At 31.2% G+C, this 16,796-nt stretch overlaps 3 protein-coding genes across 4 annotated transcripts; 2 read left to right on the forward strand and 1 right to left on the reverse strand.

Annotated features, from left to right (window-relative positions):
• Positions 1-3,551: 3,551 nt before the first annotated feature.
• Positions 3,552-4,342, forward strand: LOC129919115 (probable 39S ribosomal protein L49, mitochondrial). Its single transcript, XM_055999962.1, has 2 exons — positions 3,552-3,695; positions 3,808-4,342. The coding sequence occupies exons 1-2, from the start codon at positions 3,606-3,608 to the stop codon at positions 4,294-4,296; spliced, it is 579 nt and encodes a 192-aa protein (XP_055855937.1). The 5' UTR covers positions 3,552-3,605; the 3' UTR covers positions 4,297-4,342.
• LOC129919114 (breast cancer metastasis-suppressor 1-like protein) lies at positions 4,317-7,512 on the reverse strand. Of its 2 annotated transcripts, XM_055999961.1 has the most exons (4): positions 7,455-7,512; positions 7,124-7,377; positions 6,814-7,058; positions 4,317-4,754 (listed from the first exon to the last, which is right to left on the reverse strand). In XM_055999961.1, exons 2-4 carry the CDS (start codon positions 7,311-7,313, stop codon positions 4,491-4,493), a joined length of 699 nt encoding a protein of 232 aa, XP_055855936.1. In that variant the 5' UTR covers positions 7,314-7,377; positions 7,455-7,512; the 3' UTR covers positions 4,317-4,490. The 2 variants fall into 2 exon arrangements, with proteins under 2 accessions (XP_055855936.1, XP_055855935.1); XM_055999960.1 differs by having other exon boundaries at positions 7,124-7,494.
• Positions 7,513-10,733: 3,221 nt separating this feature from the next.
• Positions 10,734-14,941, forward strand: LOC129918214 (E3 SUMO-protein ligase ZBED1-like). The gene is made up of 2 exons (XM_055998616.1): positions 10,734-11,468; positions 14,495-14,941. The coding sequence occupies exons 1-2, from the start codon at positions 10,737-10,739 to the stop codon at positions 14,678-14,680; spliced, it is 918 nt and encodes a 305-aa protein (XP_055854591.1). The 5' UTR covers positions 10,734-10,736; the 3' UTR covers positions 14,681-14,941.
• Positions 14,942-16,796: the final 1,855 nt, after the last annotated feature.

Below are 16,796 nucleotides of genomic sequence, written 5' to 3' on the forward strand. Positions count from 1 at the left end.
ATCTTTCTCGCTGAAATTGTTAAATTTGTATTATAGCTTCTTCCCTGGAACCCTGGAAGTGTTTATAAATAATTATATCGTTAGGCTTTTTCCTCTAGGTATAAAATCAAAATCGTACTGAGTTTTGTTACAATTTGAATTTTAGAAAATGAAATCAAGAAGGAAAAATATAGAACGTTATGAACAAATTCCAGCTGATTTGAAAACTAAAGTTAATACCATTTTACTAGATTTTTTGAAATGAAATCTATTTTTGTTATTGAAACGTTAAGTTTCAGTTGCAGATAAAATCTGCACTGCAGATTTATGGTTCTCAAAAGTCTGGAAATGTGTTGAAAATCTGCAAAATGCAGATAAATCTGCACTATTGGCAACACTGCACCTGCCATATAAAGGGATGTGTTCGTAAGATTATTTCTTTTGCAGCCATAAACTTCTGTAGTAGGTAGACATTTTTATATTCTGTATCCTGTATGTATTATATTTTAATTTTCTGGGGAAGCAGGGAGTTGAAAATGAGTCATCTGAGAATTTTTGTATTTGAATTTGATATTTCATATAAATTAGTACGGGAAAGTTAGACTTTTTCTGGGATGACACGAGTCGAAAACCACATTTTGCACAATCGCACCTAGTCATTTAGCCGCCAATTTGTTTTTTTTTTTAATAAAAATTTTACTTTTTCACATAACTCGCGTATTTTTGAACCTACGGAAAAATAATGTATCACAAACTTGAATATAATTTAATTTCCTACAATATATGTTAAATAACTTTTTTCAATTATCATTTCGGTTTAAGAGTTAGGGTGGTTTTTTTGAAACACGTCAAAGGGTGATTTTCTTATTTTTGTCATATCTCTTATTTGAGCTTTGTTTGAAAATAAGTTTGTAGTAAAAGTTGTAGATCATTTTATTACCTTCATTTGTTACATTAACGGTTTTTCGATTCGTCAGACCGTTTTCGATCTGTAGGCAAAAAACTTCAAAAAAATGCAATTTGCAATTTTTAAGAAATTTAAGCAAATTGGACTCTAAATATTTGGTAAGAAAATCAGTTTATTTTTTGATCTAATAGCCTGTTTGCACGACAGCCAAAAAAGGGGTAATTTCGTAAATTAGGTCAGTTCAAATTGATATTTGTTCTATATTACGACATTCGAAATGAGATAATTTGTGAAGTTTGCTGTAATAAAAATAATAGGCTCTTTGTACATATTATATAGAACATATAGTACTCTCATTCTCATGTCTCATAGCGACTCGACTCGCTTGGTATTCTTAATAAAATTTTAGCTTGGCTAATTTGTTGAAGTTGTTTTTGCGGCGGGGTTGGAAAATGAAAATTTACTAGGGGTATTCATGAAACCGCGTAAACGTGGTGAATGGTAAATTTACCACATAAGTTGTCAAAATGTTGTATTTAAAAACTTTACCAAAAGTTTGGTAAACTTTCCCGTCCAATTTTGTGTGGTAAAGTTTACCACCTGAACTTTGAATAACTTTGACGATAAAATAAACTAAAACGAATGCAAGAATATTTACAAGAAATATAATAAAATGGAACTAAAATTTAAATACTTTTAGCCGTATTTATTAGATTTGCTTAAATTGGTTCTCAATGGTTGTTTAATTAAGCTTGCTTAAATATTTAATTCGCCTTTAAGCAACGTTGCTTAAATTTGGATTTATAATTGATTTCCCACAGATGATAAACTAAACTATAGTAGTGTCAAAAAATGAGGGGAAATTAACTAATCTAGTACAAAATACTACTACATTTTAGAAACATCACGTGGTTTTTGACATTTTGTAAGTATGTATTTGTAAACAAATACCTATTCGTAAATTTGACTGCAAATAAAAACACTGATTACTTCGTTGACGATGATTTTGCTTACGTCGTCGGATTCCTCAATAAAATACGCAGATCAAAGCCAAAAGAGGGAGTTGATTTTTACTAACCATTTTAATTCTTTTTTATTAATATTTTTCAATTCTTTAATTTCAATTTAAAATACAAGCTCCTTTTAGGGAATAATTTAATTTCAAAACAAAATGTAGTCTTCACATCAAAACCCTAGATAAATTAATAGCATGATACTGAGCTCACGATCTTAATAATAATTCATATGCGGTCAAATCATTCTTAAAATGGCTCTAAGCAAGCTCTAAACGTGGTGAATGGCGTTTAAGTTAAGCAATCGTTAAGCAACGTTGCTTAAATGTGTAAATTCTTTATAAATACACATTTTGTACTTAAGACCTATTTAGAGGTGGTTTAAAGTTAAACAACCTTTAAGATTCTTTTATAAATATGGCTGTTTTTGTTTAAGTTTCTACCACCAAATAGACCACAAATTAATTACCATCAACCACATTTACGCATTTCGATTTTAGGGGTGTTAATGAAACGTGTAGGTATGGTAAAATTTTCCATTTTACGATGTGGTAAAGTTTACACTGTTTCATGAATATCTTTACTTTTTGAAACCGCACTTTTTTTGAATGTCAAAGAAATTAAAAAGAAGCACCAACTAGTGCTCATAATTCTGTGGCAACAAGAAATAACAACATAATTCAACTTATGTCGAAATTGAGATTTTTACAAAATCTGATGCACAATAACGATTCTATCTACCATATTTTTTTCGGCTTAGGCCTAGTACGCAGCTGAAGCGAAACTTAAAATTTTGAGGCCTCCAAAGTCAACAGCGGACGAAAAAAATACCATCGGGTATTATAGCAAAGTAAAAATAATAAAAATACAAATTAAAAAATTCAAGAAAAAACATCAGAAAATAAGTTTTAAAGCAAAGACAAAACAAATTTAATTTCGTTCAAGATTTCGTTAGCGAAATTTTGTATGGAAAATTTCGTTTCGCTTCAGCTGAAAAATGACACTAGCATTGGACTTGTAATGGGAAGCCAAACTTTCAAAATGCTCTCGTTAAAAGTTATAAAAACTGACTTAAGGTAGGTGGAAACATAGTAAATATTGCATTCCAAGACAAAAAAATATATTGTTGAATCCCAAAAAAAAAATCGAAAAGGAAATTCATTTTTTATTTCCTAATACATTTATTACACTTTTTTCTAGATTTATCAAAAATGGGTCGACCAATTTCTTGCAAATTTCGTCAACACGTTTATTTATGTAATATTTAAATAATGTTGCATACCTACTAAAAATTATCATAAGTGTTTTAATTTCCTTGTAACAAAAATCAAAAAACTATATGGGTATTCACGATTCGATGCAAATGGTCTTGCATTGTTGCTAAGGTGCAAAAGTGTAACATTTTCATACAATAAAACAAACAAAGGTCGTAGTTTACTCGTGAGTAGAAATCTAGTACAACAACTACACATTCCTATCTCCACGAGTAGAGATCATGTGTTAATTCTAGTTTCTAGTACTAGATCTACTCATGAGTAAACTACCACCACCAATGGAACAGTTCTAATATCGCTCAGGGTGTATTTTGACCAAACAAACCAACTATACCTTATTAGTTTATCATTCTACTGTGAATTGGCCACATGTAGTAGTTGTCAAAATCGATTACGTCTTTTTGACATTAAAAAAAAAAAATAATCACAACCATGGCTGGTGTAACTTGCAGATTGCCTTCAGTATTTTCCCAATTTATTAGAAATTCACAAATTATTTCAACATCAAAACATGCTAAACATGTAAGTAAACATTTAAACTTAATTTCCAAAAACCATTTGTAAAGAATCAATATAAATCAAACCCAAAAATATATAAAATTATTTCTAACCTAATTCATTTTCTTCCCACCAGTTAATTGCTCCAGCCAGCACAACCCATATCCCTCATCGCAATTCTAGTTTCAGATCATCCAACCCAGTAGCTGATATATCTGAATATCCCGAAGTTGAGGTTATTAAAAACCCTCCAGAGTGGAAATTTGTCGAGAGACTACTTCCAAGTCCAACCGTACCAAAACCTGTCGCCAAGAAAGAATATCCATCCGGATGGAAGCCACCACAACCAATTAATACAAAATGTGATTATTTCGTTGCTCGTTCTAGGAATTTTATGGTTCCCGTCTATTTACATACCAAATACCGTGGACTTCGACGCATAACTGTCGTTCGATACATTCAAGGAAATATCTGGAATCTTGAACGTGAGCTGCATAAACTTGTCGAGGATTCGAAAGGTGGGAAATTGGTTGCAAGTCGTGTCAATGAACTCAGTGGACAAATTCATTTTCATGGCGATTACGTAAAAATTATTACAGATTTTCTTGTTGCAAAGGGATTTTAGAAATCAGAAATAAAAGTCGGTTCTAAGCTGAATTGAAAAACTATCATCATTGCATTTTTATTATCTTAGTTTGCACTATATCGTTTTGTTACTTTTTCTTTAAATTCTCTCTTAAAATCTACTAAAACTGATAGAACAGCCGCTGCGGGTTGATCCTTCTGATAAGAGGCCTTATGATAAGCATTAGGTCACCATCACGTTGATGTGGCGGTTCTTTTAAGTGATTTTCGGATAGCCTTCCAGTCCTCTATTATATCTTCATCTTGAAGCATGTACACAATATATGGGCCAGTGACTGTGACTGCCTTTTTGCGACCCGGACCACGTACTTTACTGGTTCTCTTGTCAGTTCCCCAATCTGCCCATGAAATGTCCACATTGTGTCTGTCTTCCTCGAGTCGGCGTATTTTTTCCATCAATTCTTCGTACATTTGATCCATTGCTAGTTGTTTTTCGCTCTAAAAGAGATTATATTTTAATTTTAGTATTGAATGGTTTGCGATTAGGATTTATACATCAATAGCGCTTAACAAAATATAAAATTCCTTTAGAATTTATAATTCTCCGAAACTTAAGTTCATTTCTTTAAACAAAAGACAATTATACTCCTCTGATATAGACGGGTTGAGTGTTTACGAAGTTGGCAGTTGCAAATACAATTCGTAGACTTTTGCGAAGCTAATTGTTTAGCAATCGGTGCAACAGTTTTCGAACAAAGAAAATATTTCTGGATGTTGGAAGCAATCTCCAACGCCATTGGTGGTAAACTACTTTGAGAATTCGCACAGGCGCTGTGCATGAATCTCGAGGAATGTAATATTTTGATGGCGGCAAGTACCAAGGGAACTGTTACAAAGAAATTCAGTGGACCCTGATATCTAAGGATCGGATTTCCATGCAAGTTCATATTTTTTTTAGGAACACTTTAGAAGCATGGCAACAAATAATGTATACAAATCAGTAGACTTCCTAAAATGCCTTTCAATTGTTAGTGCATATTTTTGCATATTTTACTATTTATGCATATTTTGCATTTTGCAACCTCAATAATTCCAAAAATTTACATCTTTGAACTCGGAAATGGTGTCATATATAAATTTTTTTCAAAGTAACGCAAAATGTTTTTATACATAGTTTTTAAGAAATATTGATATCTTATAAAATTATGTGGTTTTAAATGCAATTTTTAAGTGCATATATATTTTATTTTTTTAAGAGCATATTTTTCATTTTTAAGTGCATGAAATCCTATCCCCACTGATATCCCAGATAAAACATATGCACTACTTGTTTCTGACTCTGATAAAATGTATTACATCGCGAAAGTTTCAAACCTCATAGATGCCTTTACATGTTTAAAAACCACGCAATGTGAAACAAACACAATTCTCGAGAAAATAATAAAGATTTCGTTCGTTAACATCACCAAAAGTTGAAAAAAACGGCGGGGTTGTACAAGGGTATTAAGATAGCGAAACGAGTGTGCGGCGAGTCAGATGGTTTTCGACAATGCACCAGAGTAACAGAACCTTGTTTTAGGAGTTCCATGCAATTCGAAAAGCATGTCAACCAACGTGGAATATGCAACGGTAGGCTGCATTCTACGGTTTTCATATATATATCAGGTATGAGTGTAACTTTACTCGTAAAGGCCTCCAGCACTGTCGGGCCTTGAGAAATGGAAATGCAGAACGTCTATTCACCATCTTTCTTGACTTGGTTTTCACTTTTAGAAAGATCGAACAAAGTCGATATACTTTTTTGGTACTTCTCATCAAGAAGTCTTCTTTTGTCCATTCTTTCCGTTCCAACATTGTACTTGTCATTTCAGGTACTTTTGGTAAATTTTTAAAAATCGTTCAAACCACAAAAAAAGCACTTGTCCAAGCCAAACAACACCCAAGAAATTAATACATTTTGCAGATTTTTCTTTAAAAGATTGAAATCCATTGTTTTTATTCAAGTACTACCGATTTTGAGGTCCTAAATATTATGGAGTCCTAAATAATACTTGGTACCAATTTGACAGTCCTATAGCTTAGTACTTTTGTGAAGAAATCACTTGGTACCGATTTGAGTACTAACGATTGGTATAATAACCGGATACTAGCCGATTTTGAGGAGCTAGCTAGGGCCAAGTAATAACTAGTACTCGGTCCTAAATTGACAGTTTTAGGACCCAGTACTTGGGTGAAGAAATGAGTTGGTAATGATTTGAGTACTAACTTTAGGACTAGGAACGGTATTAGCGCTAGGTAAGCAAATGGAAATTCTAGCGCACTTGGTCTAGACGACTGGAGGCAAGACGCTAGGGATTGTTAGCGAAATTTATTTAGTAAAGTTAGTGTACTAGGCAGGGATCTTTAATGAATCAGAAGAGCGTTTAGTAGGACAGTCTATCAGTTACTTTTATACATATTGTTTACTTTTCGATCACTCTTTTAGACTGTTTTAATGCTAGCAATTCATTGGTTGCAAAGGAATATCTGATATTGAATTGTATTATTAATAGTTTACCTCAAAATTTTGTCGGGCAGCTTGTTCTTCAGAGAGAAACTTGTGCTCTATGTTGTCGATACGGTAGCGTCTCAGAATGTCTGCCACTTCCATTCGATTACGATAGTTTTTATCCAATTGCTTCAAGGGTTGAAGATACTCGTCGGATCGATTATTCCGAACCTCGGAGAGCTGAAATTCAATTTGATTATACCTCTCGCGGTAATATTGTTCCCGCAGAATGGTAAATTGTGTTTCTAGTTGTGCTGTGTGTGTTTAAAATAATTTTTTAGACAGAATCCTTATTACTCATAATTTTGGAATTACTAACCTAAATTTTCGATATATTCACTGCGTCTTCTATCAATTTCAGCCACATCCATTTCAGATGAATCATCGGATTCGATCTCATCAGCTTCTTCTGCACTAGTCTCATGACCCTGGCTGGAATTTGAGTGTTCGGATTCGGCTCCAGAAACATCGCCCTCAGCATCAGTTTCACCATCGTTTTTTACAGGCATTGTGGGAGTGAGGTTGTTTTCTAACTTCAATTTGCAAACACCAATAAATTTGGTGATTAGATTTCTATTATTTTAAGTTTGTTTGAGGAAAGGGAAGCAAATAAATATATTTTTTTATATTTTTAATAACTTTCTACAAACTTTTCACTCCAAAGCCAAATAAACAATAGTTTTTTTTTCGTTAAATGTCAAAAATGACAGGAGTGTATGGATTTGTCTCTTTCTTTGCTTTTGTGTAGTAGATTTTATTCAGCAAAATAAAGAACTGGTACAAAATAAAGGTTGTTGCATGCACTAAACACTACAAACAGCTCACAGATGGAACTAGTTTTGAGTACTAAAAATGTTTTATGATTTAACCCTCTACTGCATGAATTAATATTAGCGGACGAAAAAATTAAAAAATGCTTTACATGGGTTCTTTGGGTTGTTTCAAAACGGTTTTCATTAAAAAATTTTTTTTTAATTAATTTGTTTAAAAAATTTGTTTATAAGCCAAATTTGGCTTCGTATGCATTAAGGGGTAAGAAATTTTACTAATTTTATTTATTCAGATTATGTAAAGAATACATTTAAAAATATCAATAGATAAATATTTATCATTTAAAAACAAAATAATGTAAAATAAATACATTGCATTACAAAAAGTTAAGAATTAATTCAAATTTGGCTCATTTTAAGCCATGGAACCGAGAAAAGCAATTTGTTTTTTCCGTTAAATATATTTTTTTCTGGTTCACATTCTTTCCACTGTCGAAGTAAGTCTTGCTCCAACATTTTCACCCACTCCCAGATCTTACAAAAGCTAAGAAGTAATAAAATTATTGAAAAATATTATAGGTGAGCCCCCCTTTCCCTTAAATTTGTGTGGTTACGCCGCCGGAAATGGGGTTAACATGTGAAAAATGTCTCTAAAAGCGAAGGGACTCCATTTCTGAATAAAACATAGCTTCCAAGCAAAATAACAATGTAAAGGAACAAAATTTTCCAACAAAAAAGTTTTACATATTGTGTAGATTTACAACCCTTGAATGCATACGAAGCCAAATATGGCTTCCCTACTTTTTGCCCTCCCAAGACCAGGCCAATAACTTTTTTTCAATAAAAATTGGTTCATAACATACACAATTAGACAATCGATCCTAAATAAATTTTTAATTCCACTTTACTTTCCAAAGAAACGCAGTAATTAACACTTAAAGTATGAATATATTCTACACTTTCGATTTCAATGTAAACGACTGATCGACTCACCTGTGATCATAAAATACACCTATATTTTGTGTCGGACACACGAAAAAACTATCTCTATGGGTTCTCAGAAACACAAAGAAGAGGATTGTATTGAATCTTTACCATTTTTTTGTGACAGAGAAGAGAAAAGTGCTTTCAAACTGACAAAACCATATTTGGCTTCGTATGCAGTAGAGGGTTAAGTTTTCGCATAGGGTGTTCTTTATTTCATGGCGTTTTCATTAGACTTGGAATTAGGTCGTATGTCAGCTATTACATGAAGCCTCAAGAGGCGCGCCTCTTTTCAAAACTAATGAGTGCAAAAGAGAAAGAAGATAAAACGAAAAATTATCCGACCGGAGAGTCGTGGGCCAAAATTCTGAGACTCTTTTTTGACGTTTCTTTTTCCACTCTTTCTTTTTTCAACATTCCCTTTCATTTCTTTTTGCTTCTTGTGGAATACAACAACAACAATACTTAAATCAAAAGAGAAATGTCAAATTTGAGTCTTTGACTCCAGAGGCATCGTGTAATAGTACGCGCCTCACAGAATGATTATCAAAAGAAAATTCGAAAAAAGAGTCAAGCCTCTTGAGGCTTCATGTAATAGGTGACTATGTGAATTGAGTTTAATATCTGAGACGTTCAGAATAATAATGGGTCAAGTCCACTTCTCTACAAGTTGAGGTCTTAAAAATTTTGGATGAAATTCTTAAATAAATTTTAGGTCGGCTAAATTTTTGAGATCATTTTGTATGGGACTTAAAATTTAGCTCGATCTGCGTACTAGGCTTCAGCTAGAAAATCACGCATTCTTTTTTAAACTATACATTTTTATGGTTGAAATTTAACTTTTATTCACATTTTTTTCTTACCCATAGAAGAAACGATTTTCAATTCAAACGGGAAATCATTTTTTTTCATGTAGGATAAAAACTTAAACATGTCATTTGAAAACGATACCATTACAAATCGAATTGAAAACATATAAAAGGTTAAAAATCGTTATTTTAATAACATCAATTTTTCCTCAAAAATAAGCCTCATATTGATCTTATCATCCATAGATAAATCGTCGCCCTAGTATTGGAGTGCCGTATACACCAAATTGCATTTTTTGAACTAGGTATGCAGTCGTTTGTTTTCGAAGTTGCTCTTTTCAAATCTGCTATCCGTTTTTTTCTATCTTTTTTCGTTGCCGAGATATTCACTATTGTTTTGACAAAAACAAGAAATGTTGGCATTTACGTCATGCAATGCAAGAAAATTTTGAGAATTGTTTTGACGTACGTTATGTTTTTTTTGACGTACGTGTATATGAATAAAAGAAACTTCTGATTTTCATGGCGTATACAGCAAACTCAATTTGAACAAAAATTTAAATATTTGGAAAACTATACGAATTGCAGATGTCCAATAACATGTATATAAAAGACACATTTTAATTATATATCATACTAAAATATCAAAATATACCAGCGGTTAATTCTTTCGCAATTATCTTCCGAACATTTAAATGCGATTTCCCAAAAATGGCGTATACGGTAGGCTTGTGCAGTTCGCGAACGAACTAGTTCAATGAACTAGTTCACTTTGCTGAACTAGTGAACTTAGTTCACCTACTTAGTTCAATTTAGTTCACAAATTTTTGTTCGATAAACTTAACATAAACAGACGAATAATTGAAGTTCACACTCCTGGAACTAGATTCAAATTCTTCAAATAAGAATTTTACATCTTTTCAACCCAACCTTATTTCAACATTGCATATAACATTATGAAGGTAGAGTATCTTTATTTTCTAGGATATGGCATTTGAAACTTCTAACCATTGAAAGTATTTGTTTCGGATCTCTAGTTGTTGATCATTTCGTGTTGTTGTTGACTTTTACCTAAATCAAATAGATTGTTTTTGTTTACCTTTTGAAGTTTGTTTATTACTTCTTTTGTTTAAGTTTTCTATATTTTATAATATATTTTGTTTAAATTCATGCATAAAAAGACAGTGACATAGTTAATAAGTTGAGAAACAGACAGACAATTGTGAAATGTGATTGTAATTAAATTAAAAAATTTTTTTTAGAAATTTTTGAGGGTGATAAAAACAAATAAGCCTAAAAAGTTTAAAAATGCCAAAAGATATAAGAAAACACAGCACAATATGGGATCATTTTTAGAAAATTAATCGAAATGATTTCCAACTGCCCAGGCTACAAATTGCCATATAGAAAAAAACTTACCACAAGCTTAATCCCAGATGAATACCAAAAATTGGTAAGTGACATAAAAATTAAATTACAAATGGCACCAGCCGTGTGTGTAACTACCGATTGCTGGACATCGAGTACGAATATGTCTTACATCGGTGTAACAGCACACTTCATCGATGATTCCACTAACTTGTGTTCAGCCTTGATAGCTTGCAATAGCTATGCAGATAGCCATGATGCTAAAAATTTATGTAAACTACTTGAAAGCATCTTGAATGAATGGGAAATCTCAAATAAAATTACTGCTGTGGTGAGCTACAATGCTGCGAACATCCTAGCAGCTGTAAGATTGGGTGGATGGCAATCAATTGGTTGTTTTGCCCACTCTTTAAACTTGGTGGTTCAAAAATCAACCACCAAAATTGCTAATACTCTCATAAAAGTAAAGGCTATAGTTGAATACTTCAAAAGAAGTGCGCAAGGTCTCCAGAAATTGAAAGCCGTCCAAAAACAGATGAACATGCCCGAGCTAAAACTTAAACAAGACGTTCCAACGCGCTGGAATTCAACTTTTGACATGTTGGAGCGCATTGTTAAAATTAAGGATGCTGTTATTACCGTGATTGCCTTCAACCGGATCGACTTATCTCTAGATAAAGAAGACTGGATGATTATAGAGGAGACTTTGCCACTTCTTAAGCCGTTTTACGAAGTAACTAATGAAATAAGCGCAGAGAAAAATGTCACTTTGTCAAAAATAATAATTTTTAACAACTTGCTTCAAAAGTTTTTATCAACATATAGTTCAAAGCTTAATGAGGTAAGGTACTTAAGAATAATTTTAATCTGAAACTCATTATAACGACCGCCACAAAGGATGTTGCCGCGTGTCGAAAATTATAAATTTCAAAATCATAAATTTCGTTTTTATTATAAAGGCTTGACCACACCGGAAGGTATGCGGTAGCGGTTCGGGTGCTGTACGGGAAATTGTATGAACAAAATTCCACACCTGAATATTGATATTTCAGTTTGGAATTTTTTTTCACACAATTACTCGTACCGCTACCGCATAACTTTCCGGTGTGGTCAAGCCTTAAGGCTTTTCGTTAATGCAAAAAGACCTCCTTCTAGACTTCCCGACGCAATCAGAGAGTTCAACAGGTATATGAACGAGGAGTACTTAAATCGAGAAATGAATCCTCTTAAGTAGTGGCAAGAACGGCGAACGACTTATCCACATGTCTATAATTATGTTTCAATTTTCAATTTAGTTTATTGAACTTGTTATTTACAATTGACTTAAAATTAACTTATTTCTAAGATACATTGGTTAATATAAAATTTTGTTGGCACAGAAGGGGCCTAACCTTAAACAATGACTAAGTTATAAAATATAGATAAATATTATACATGGATAAACTTAATTTAAAAAGTCTGCTGACTAGGTTGTCCTCGGGGTGTTCAGACCCGGATGTCCAGTTGTGGGGTTGGTTGAGTTGGGTTGGTTTGATTGGCGTTTAGCCACGATAGTATGCCGACTGGGTGTCGGCGTAAAAGTTAACTGTTTCTTCGTTGTCCATTGAAATTATGTTCTCGTCCAGTATATCCAAAGCGCAAAGGTACCTAGTTTCCGGATGTCGTTGTTGGGCTATCATTCTTCTCATCAGCTGATTGGGGTGGTTGGCGATATTTCCTACAAGTATCTTCGCCGATCGCAGTAGATACTTGTCCAGTGGTATGATTTTTGCTTCCTCGTAGAGTCGCTTGTTGCTGTAGTATTTTTGTCGCTGTCGATCGAAGTAATCTATAATTATGTTATAAAAATTTTTTGCACTCAAGCTACCTCTGTTCCTTGCGAGCGTATTTTTTCAGCTACTGGGCAAATAATAAATGACAGACGAACATTGCTTAGCCCAGAACATGTCAAAAACTTAGTTTTTCTACATTCAAATTTGTAGGTTATTCAAAGTAATTACATATTCAAATAAGACATAATAACCTTACATTACTATCTGTAAATATGAACTAAAAGTGAACTGATATATTTTTTTATAATAATTATGATATTTGTTTTTATTAGCTATAGTTTTTTTTTTATAGTCTTGTTTATTTTTATAATAATGAAGTATATTGGAACAAAAGAAATGTGAATAGACTGAATAAACTAAGATTTTTTTTAACACATAAAATATTTATTTTATTAACTTATGTTAATATAAAACAAGACCTTATATTACTATCTGTGAATACAAACTACAAAAGTGAACTGATATATATATTTTTTTTAATAATATGGATTTTATTTTTATTAGCTATAATTTTATTTCGTTTATGTTATGAATAATTAATAATATAATAAAATATTAATTTTTTTAACATGATGTTTTTTTTATATGTAGAATTCTTCAATTTGACGTAAATTTGGATACAGTTTGAATTTTTTTTTTTTATTTTGATTAAAATAATTGAACTAAAATGAACTAGTTCTGAACTAGTTCAGTAGCGTAAATTGAACTAAAAAGAGCGCTCACTCAAGTGAACTAAAGTGCCCAACTCTAGTATACGGCACTTCAATACTAGGGTGACGAAATAGCGGTAAGAATTGTAAAATAAAACCTTAGAAGACCAATTTTTATAGCTTTTATTGATCTCTTCACATCTTCACAATCTAAGAAAAAATAGGTTGTCTGTAAAGCCAGTTTACAGACGATGATTTTACGTGATAACGTCGTAAGAAAAGAGGTTGTGTGCTTTTGTTTAAAATGAGTCAATTGAAGCGTTTATTTATTTCAAACAATCATAATTGACAAGAAAAAGCTAAACAAAAATTAACTTTTTTCTTTTCTCATTATATTAATTCTTTTAAAAGCTTAGGTACAAAAAAATTATACTATTAAAAAGCCAAATATTTCTTCTAAAGAATAAAACCATTTTTAAATTTTTACAATGCGCAGCGCAAAAAGTATTAAAATAATTAAAAAAAAAAAATAATTTCTTATTAAAAATGTGAAAAAATCACTCCCATCACCCAAAAATCCATTTTTTGATATAACAACCTATAATAAATTTTATACCACCTGAAAGCTTATTGCTTCAGCTCAAAATATATATACATATCGACCATGTCTACTAGACATCTACAAAAAGAGCTAGAATTTTTCAACTTAAGAACTTAATTTTACCGTTATCTCAAAATTGTGACTACACACAGATATAGCCCTGTCTATTATCTATCTACAATATAAGTTTCATTCATTTATCTGTTGAAAAAAAAAAGATGAAAATAAAAAACGTTTAAAAACGGTCAAAAATCATTTTAAACTACAAATTTGCACATGTATGCGCACGGTTATAGACTACATGTTCTATAAGTTTGAGATTTTTTGAAAGGTACGAAAAATAGGTAGGTGTTTTTCAAGAATTCATATTTCGAAACGCAGAGACTTAAGAAAAATTCGTATTAGAGCCTTAACTTTTTTTTTATTATCTTTCGAATGGCGTTTTTCAAATTGTCAAAAAAATTTTCCCTACCTATAATCACTGCTTCGTCAAAGGTCTACCTCATGTTTTAGTTTTAGAAAACCATTTATTACTTGGTTTTGAAATTAAAAAAAATTTGTTTTCAATACCATTGTCATTGCAATGAATTTATCTAGACTTCCCGACGCAATCAGAGAGTTCAACAGGTATATGAACGAGGAGTACTTAAATCGAGAAATGAATCCTCTTAAGTAGTGGCAAGAACGGAGAACGACTTATCCACATGTCTATAATTATGTTATAAAAATTTTTTGCACTCAAGCTACCTCTGTTCCTTGCGAGCGTATTTTTTCAGCTACTGGGCAAATAATAAATGACAGACGAACATTGCTTAGCCCAGAACATGTCAAAAACTTAGTTTTTCTACATTCAAATTTGTAGGTTATTCAAAGTAATTACATATTCAAATAAGACATAATAACCTTACATTACTATCTGTAAATATGAACTAAAAGTGAACTGATATATTTTTTTATAATAATTATGATATTTGTTTTTATTAGCTATAGTTTTTTTTTTATAGTCTTGTTTATTTTTATAATAATGAAGTATATTGGAACAAAAGAAATGTGAATAGACTGAATAAACTAAGATTTTTTTTAACACATAAAATATTTATTTTATTAACTTATGTTAATATAAAACAAGACCTTATATTACTATCTGTGAATACAAACTACAAAAGTGAACTGATATATATATTTTTTTTAATAATATGGATTTTATTTTTATTAGCTATAATTTTATTTCGTTTATGTTATGAATAATTAATAATATAATAAAATATTAATTTTTTTAACATGATGTTTTTTTTATATGTAGAATTCTTCAATTTGACGTAAATTTGGATACAGTTTGAATTTTTTTTTTTTATTTTGATTAAAATAATTGAACTAAAATGAACTAGTTCTGAACTAGTTCAGTAGCGTAAATTGAACTAAAAAGAGCGCTCACTCAAGTGAACTAAAGTGCCCAACTCTAGTATACGGCACTTCAATACTAGGGTGACGAAATAGCGGTAAGAATTGTAAAATAAAACCTTAGAAGACCAATTTTTATAGCTTTTATTGATCTCTTCACATCTTCACAATCTAAGAAAAAATAGGTTGTCTGTAAAGCCAGTTTACAGACGATGATTTTACGTGATAACGTCGTAAGAAAAGAGGTTGTGTGCTTTTGTTTAAAATGAGTCAATTGAAGCGTTTATTTATTTCAAACAATCATAATTGACAAGAAAAAGCTAAACAAAAATTAACTTTTTTCTTTTCTCATTATATTAATTCTTTTAAAAGCTTAGGTACAAAAAAATTATACTATTAAAAAGCCAAATATTTCTTCTAAAGAATAAAACCATTTTTAAATTTTTACAATGCGCAGCGCAAAAAATATTAAAATAATTAAAAAAAAAAAAAATAATTTCTTATTAAAAATGTGAAAAAATCACTCCCATCACCCAAAAATCCATTTTTTGATATAACAACCTATAATAAATTTTATACCACCTGAAAGCTTATTGCTTCAGCTCAAAATATATATACATATCGACCATGTCTACTAGACATCTACAAAAAGAGCTAGAATTTTTCAACTTAAGAACTTAATTTTACCGTTATCTCAAAATTGTGACTACACACAGATATAGCCCTGTCTATTATCTATCTACAATATAAGTTTCATTCATTTATCTGTTGAAAAAAAAAGATGAAAATAAAAAACGTTTAAAAACGGTCAAAAATCATTTTAAACTACAAATTTGCACATGTATGCGCACGGTTATAGACTACATGTTCTATAAGTTTGAGATTTTTTGAAAGGTACGAAAAATAGGTAGGTGTTTTTCAAGAATTCATATTTCGAAACGCAGAGACTTAAGAAAAATTCGTATTAGAGCCTTAACTTTTTTTTTATTATCTTTCGAATGGCGTTTTTCAAATTGTCAAAAAAATTTTCCCTACCTATAATCACTGCTTCGTCAAAGGTCTACCTCATGTTTTAGTTTTAGAAAACCATTTATTACTTGGTTTTGAAATTAAAAAAAATTTGTTTTCAATACCATTGTCATTGCAATGAATTTATCCATTTATTAAAAAAATTCAACTCTTTACATTGTCGCGTTTAGAAAATAGCCAATTTTTTGCAATTTTGTTTTGCCCCTATTTACCCTATTAAATGACGGAATTTTTAAAAATCCTTCATATGTATTAAGCTTTAAGTTTTTATCTTTCAAATAAGCTATAAAAGATATTTTTGTATCTCTAATAGTTTATTTTTAATTTTTAATTGACATTTTTGCGGCACTGCAAAAAATTTCAAGTGGAACGGGAGAAAATGGCGTCACTTTTTTGTGGTGGCTGCCATGGTTCATCGATTTATAAGAACGTTATCACGTCAAAAAAACAATCTAACAAGTAGACTTTATTTATATTTTCGGACGTACCGTCAAGTATAGAGATTCTTTCTTTAGCCGTACTACAAGAATGTGGAATGCATTACCCGC

The sequence above is a fragment of the Episyrphus balteatus genome, chromosome 4 (genome assembly GCF_945859705.1).
Source record: "Episyrphus balteatus chromosome 4, idEpiBalt1.1, whole genome shotgun sequence".
Lineage (NCBI taxonomy): Eukaryota > Metazoa > Arthropoda > Insecta > Diptera > Syrphidae > Episyrphus > Episyrphus balteatus.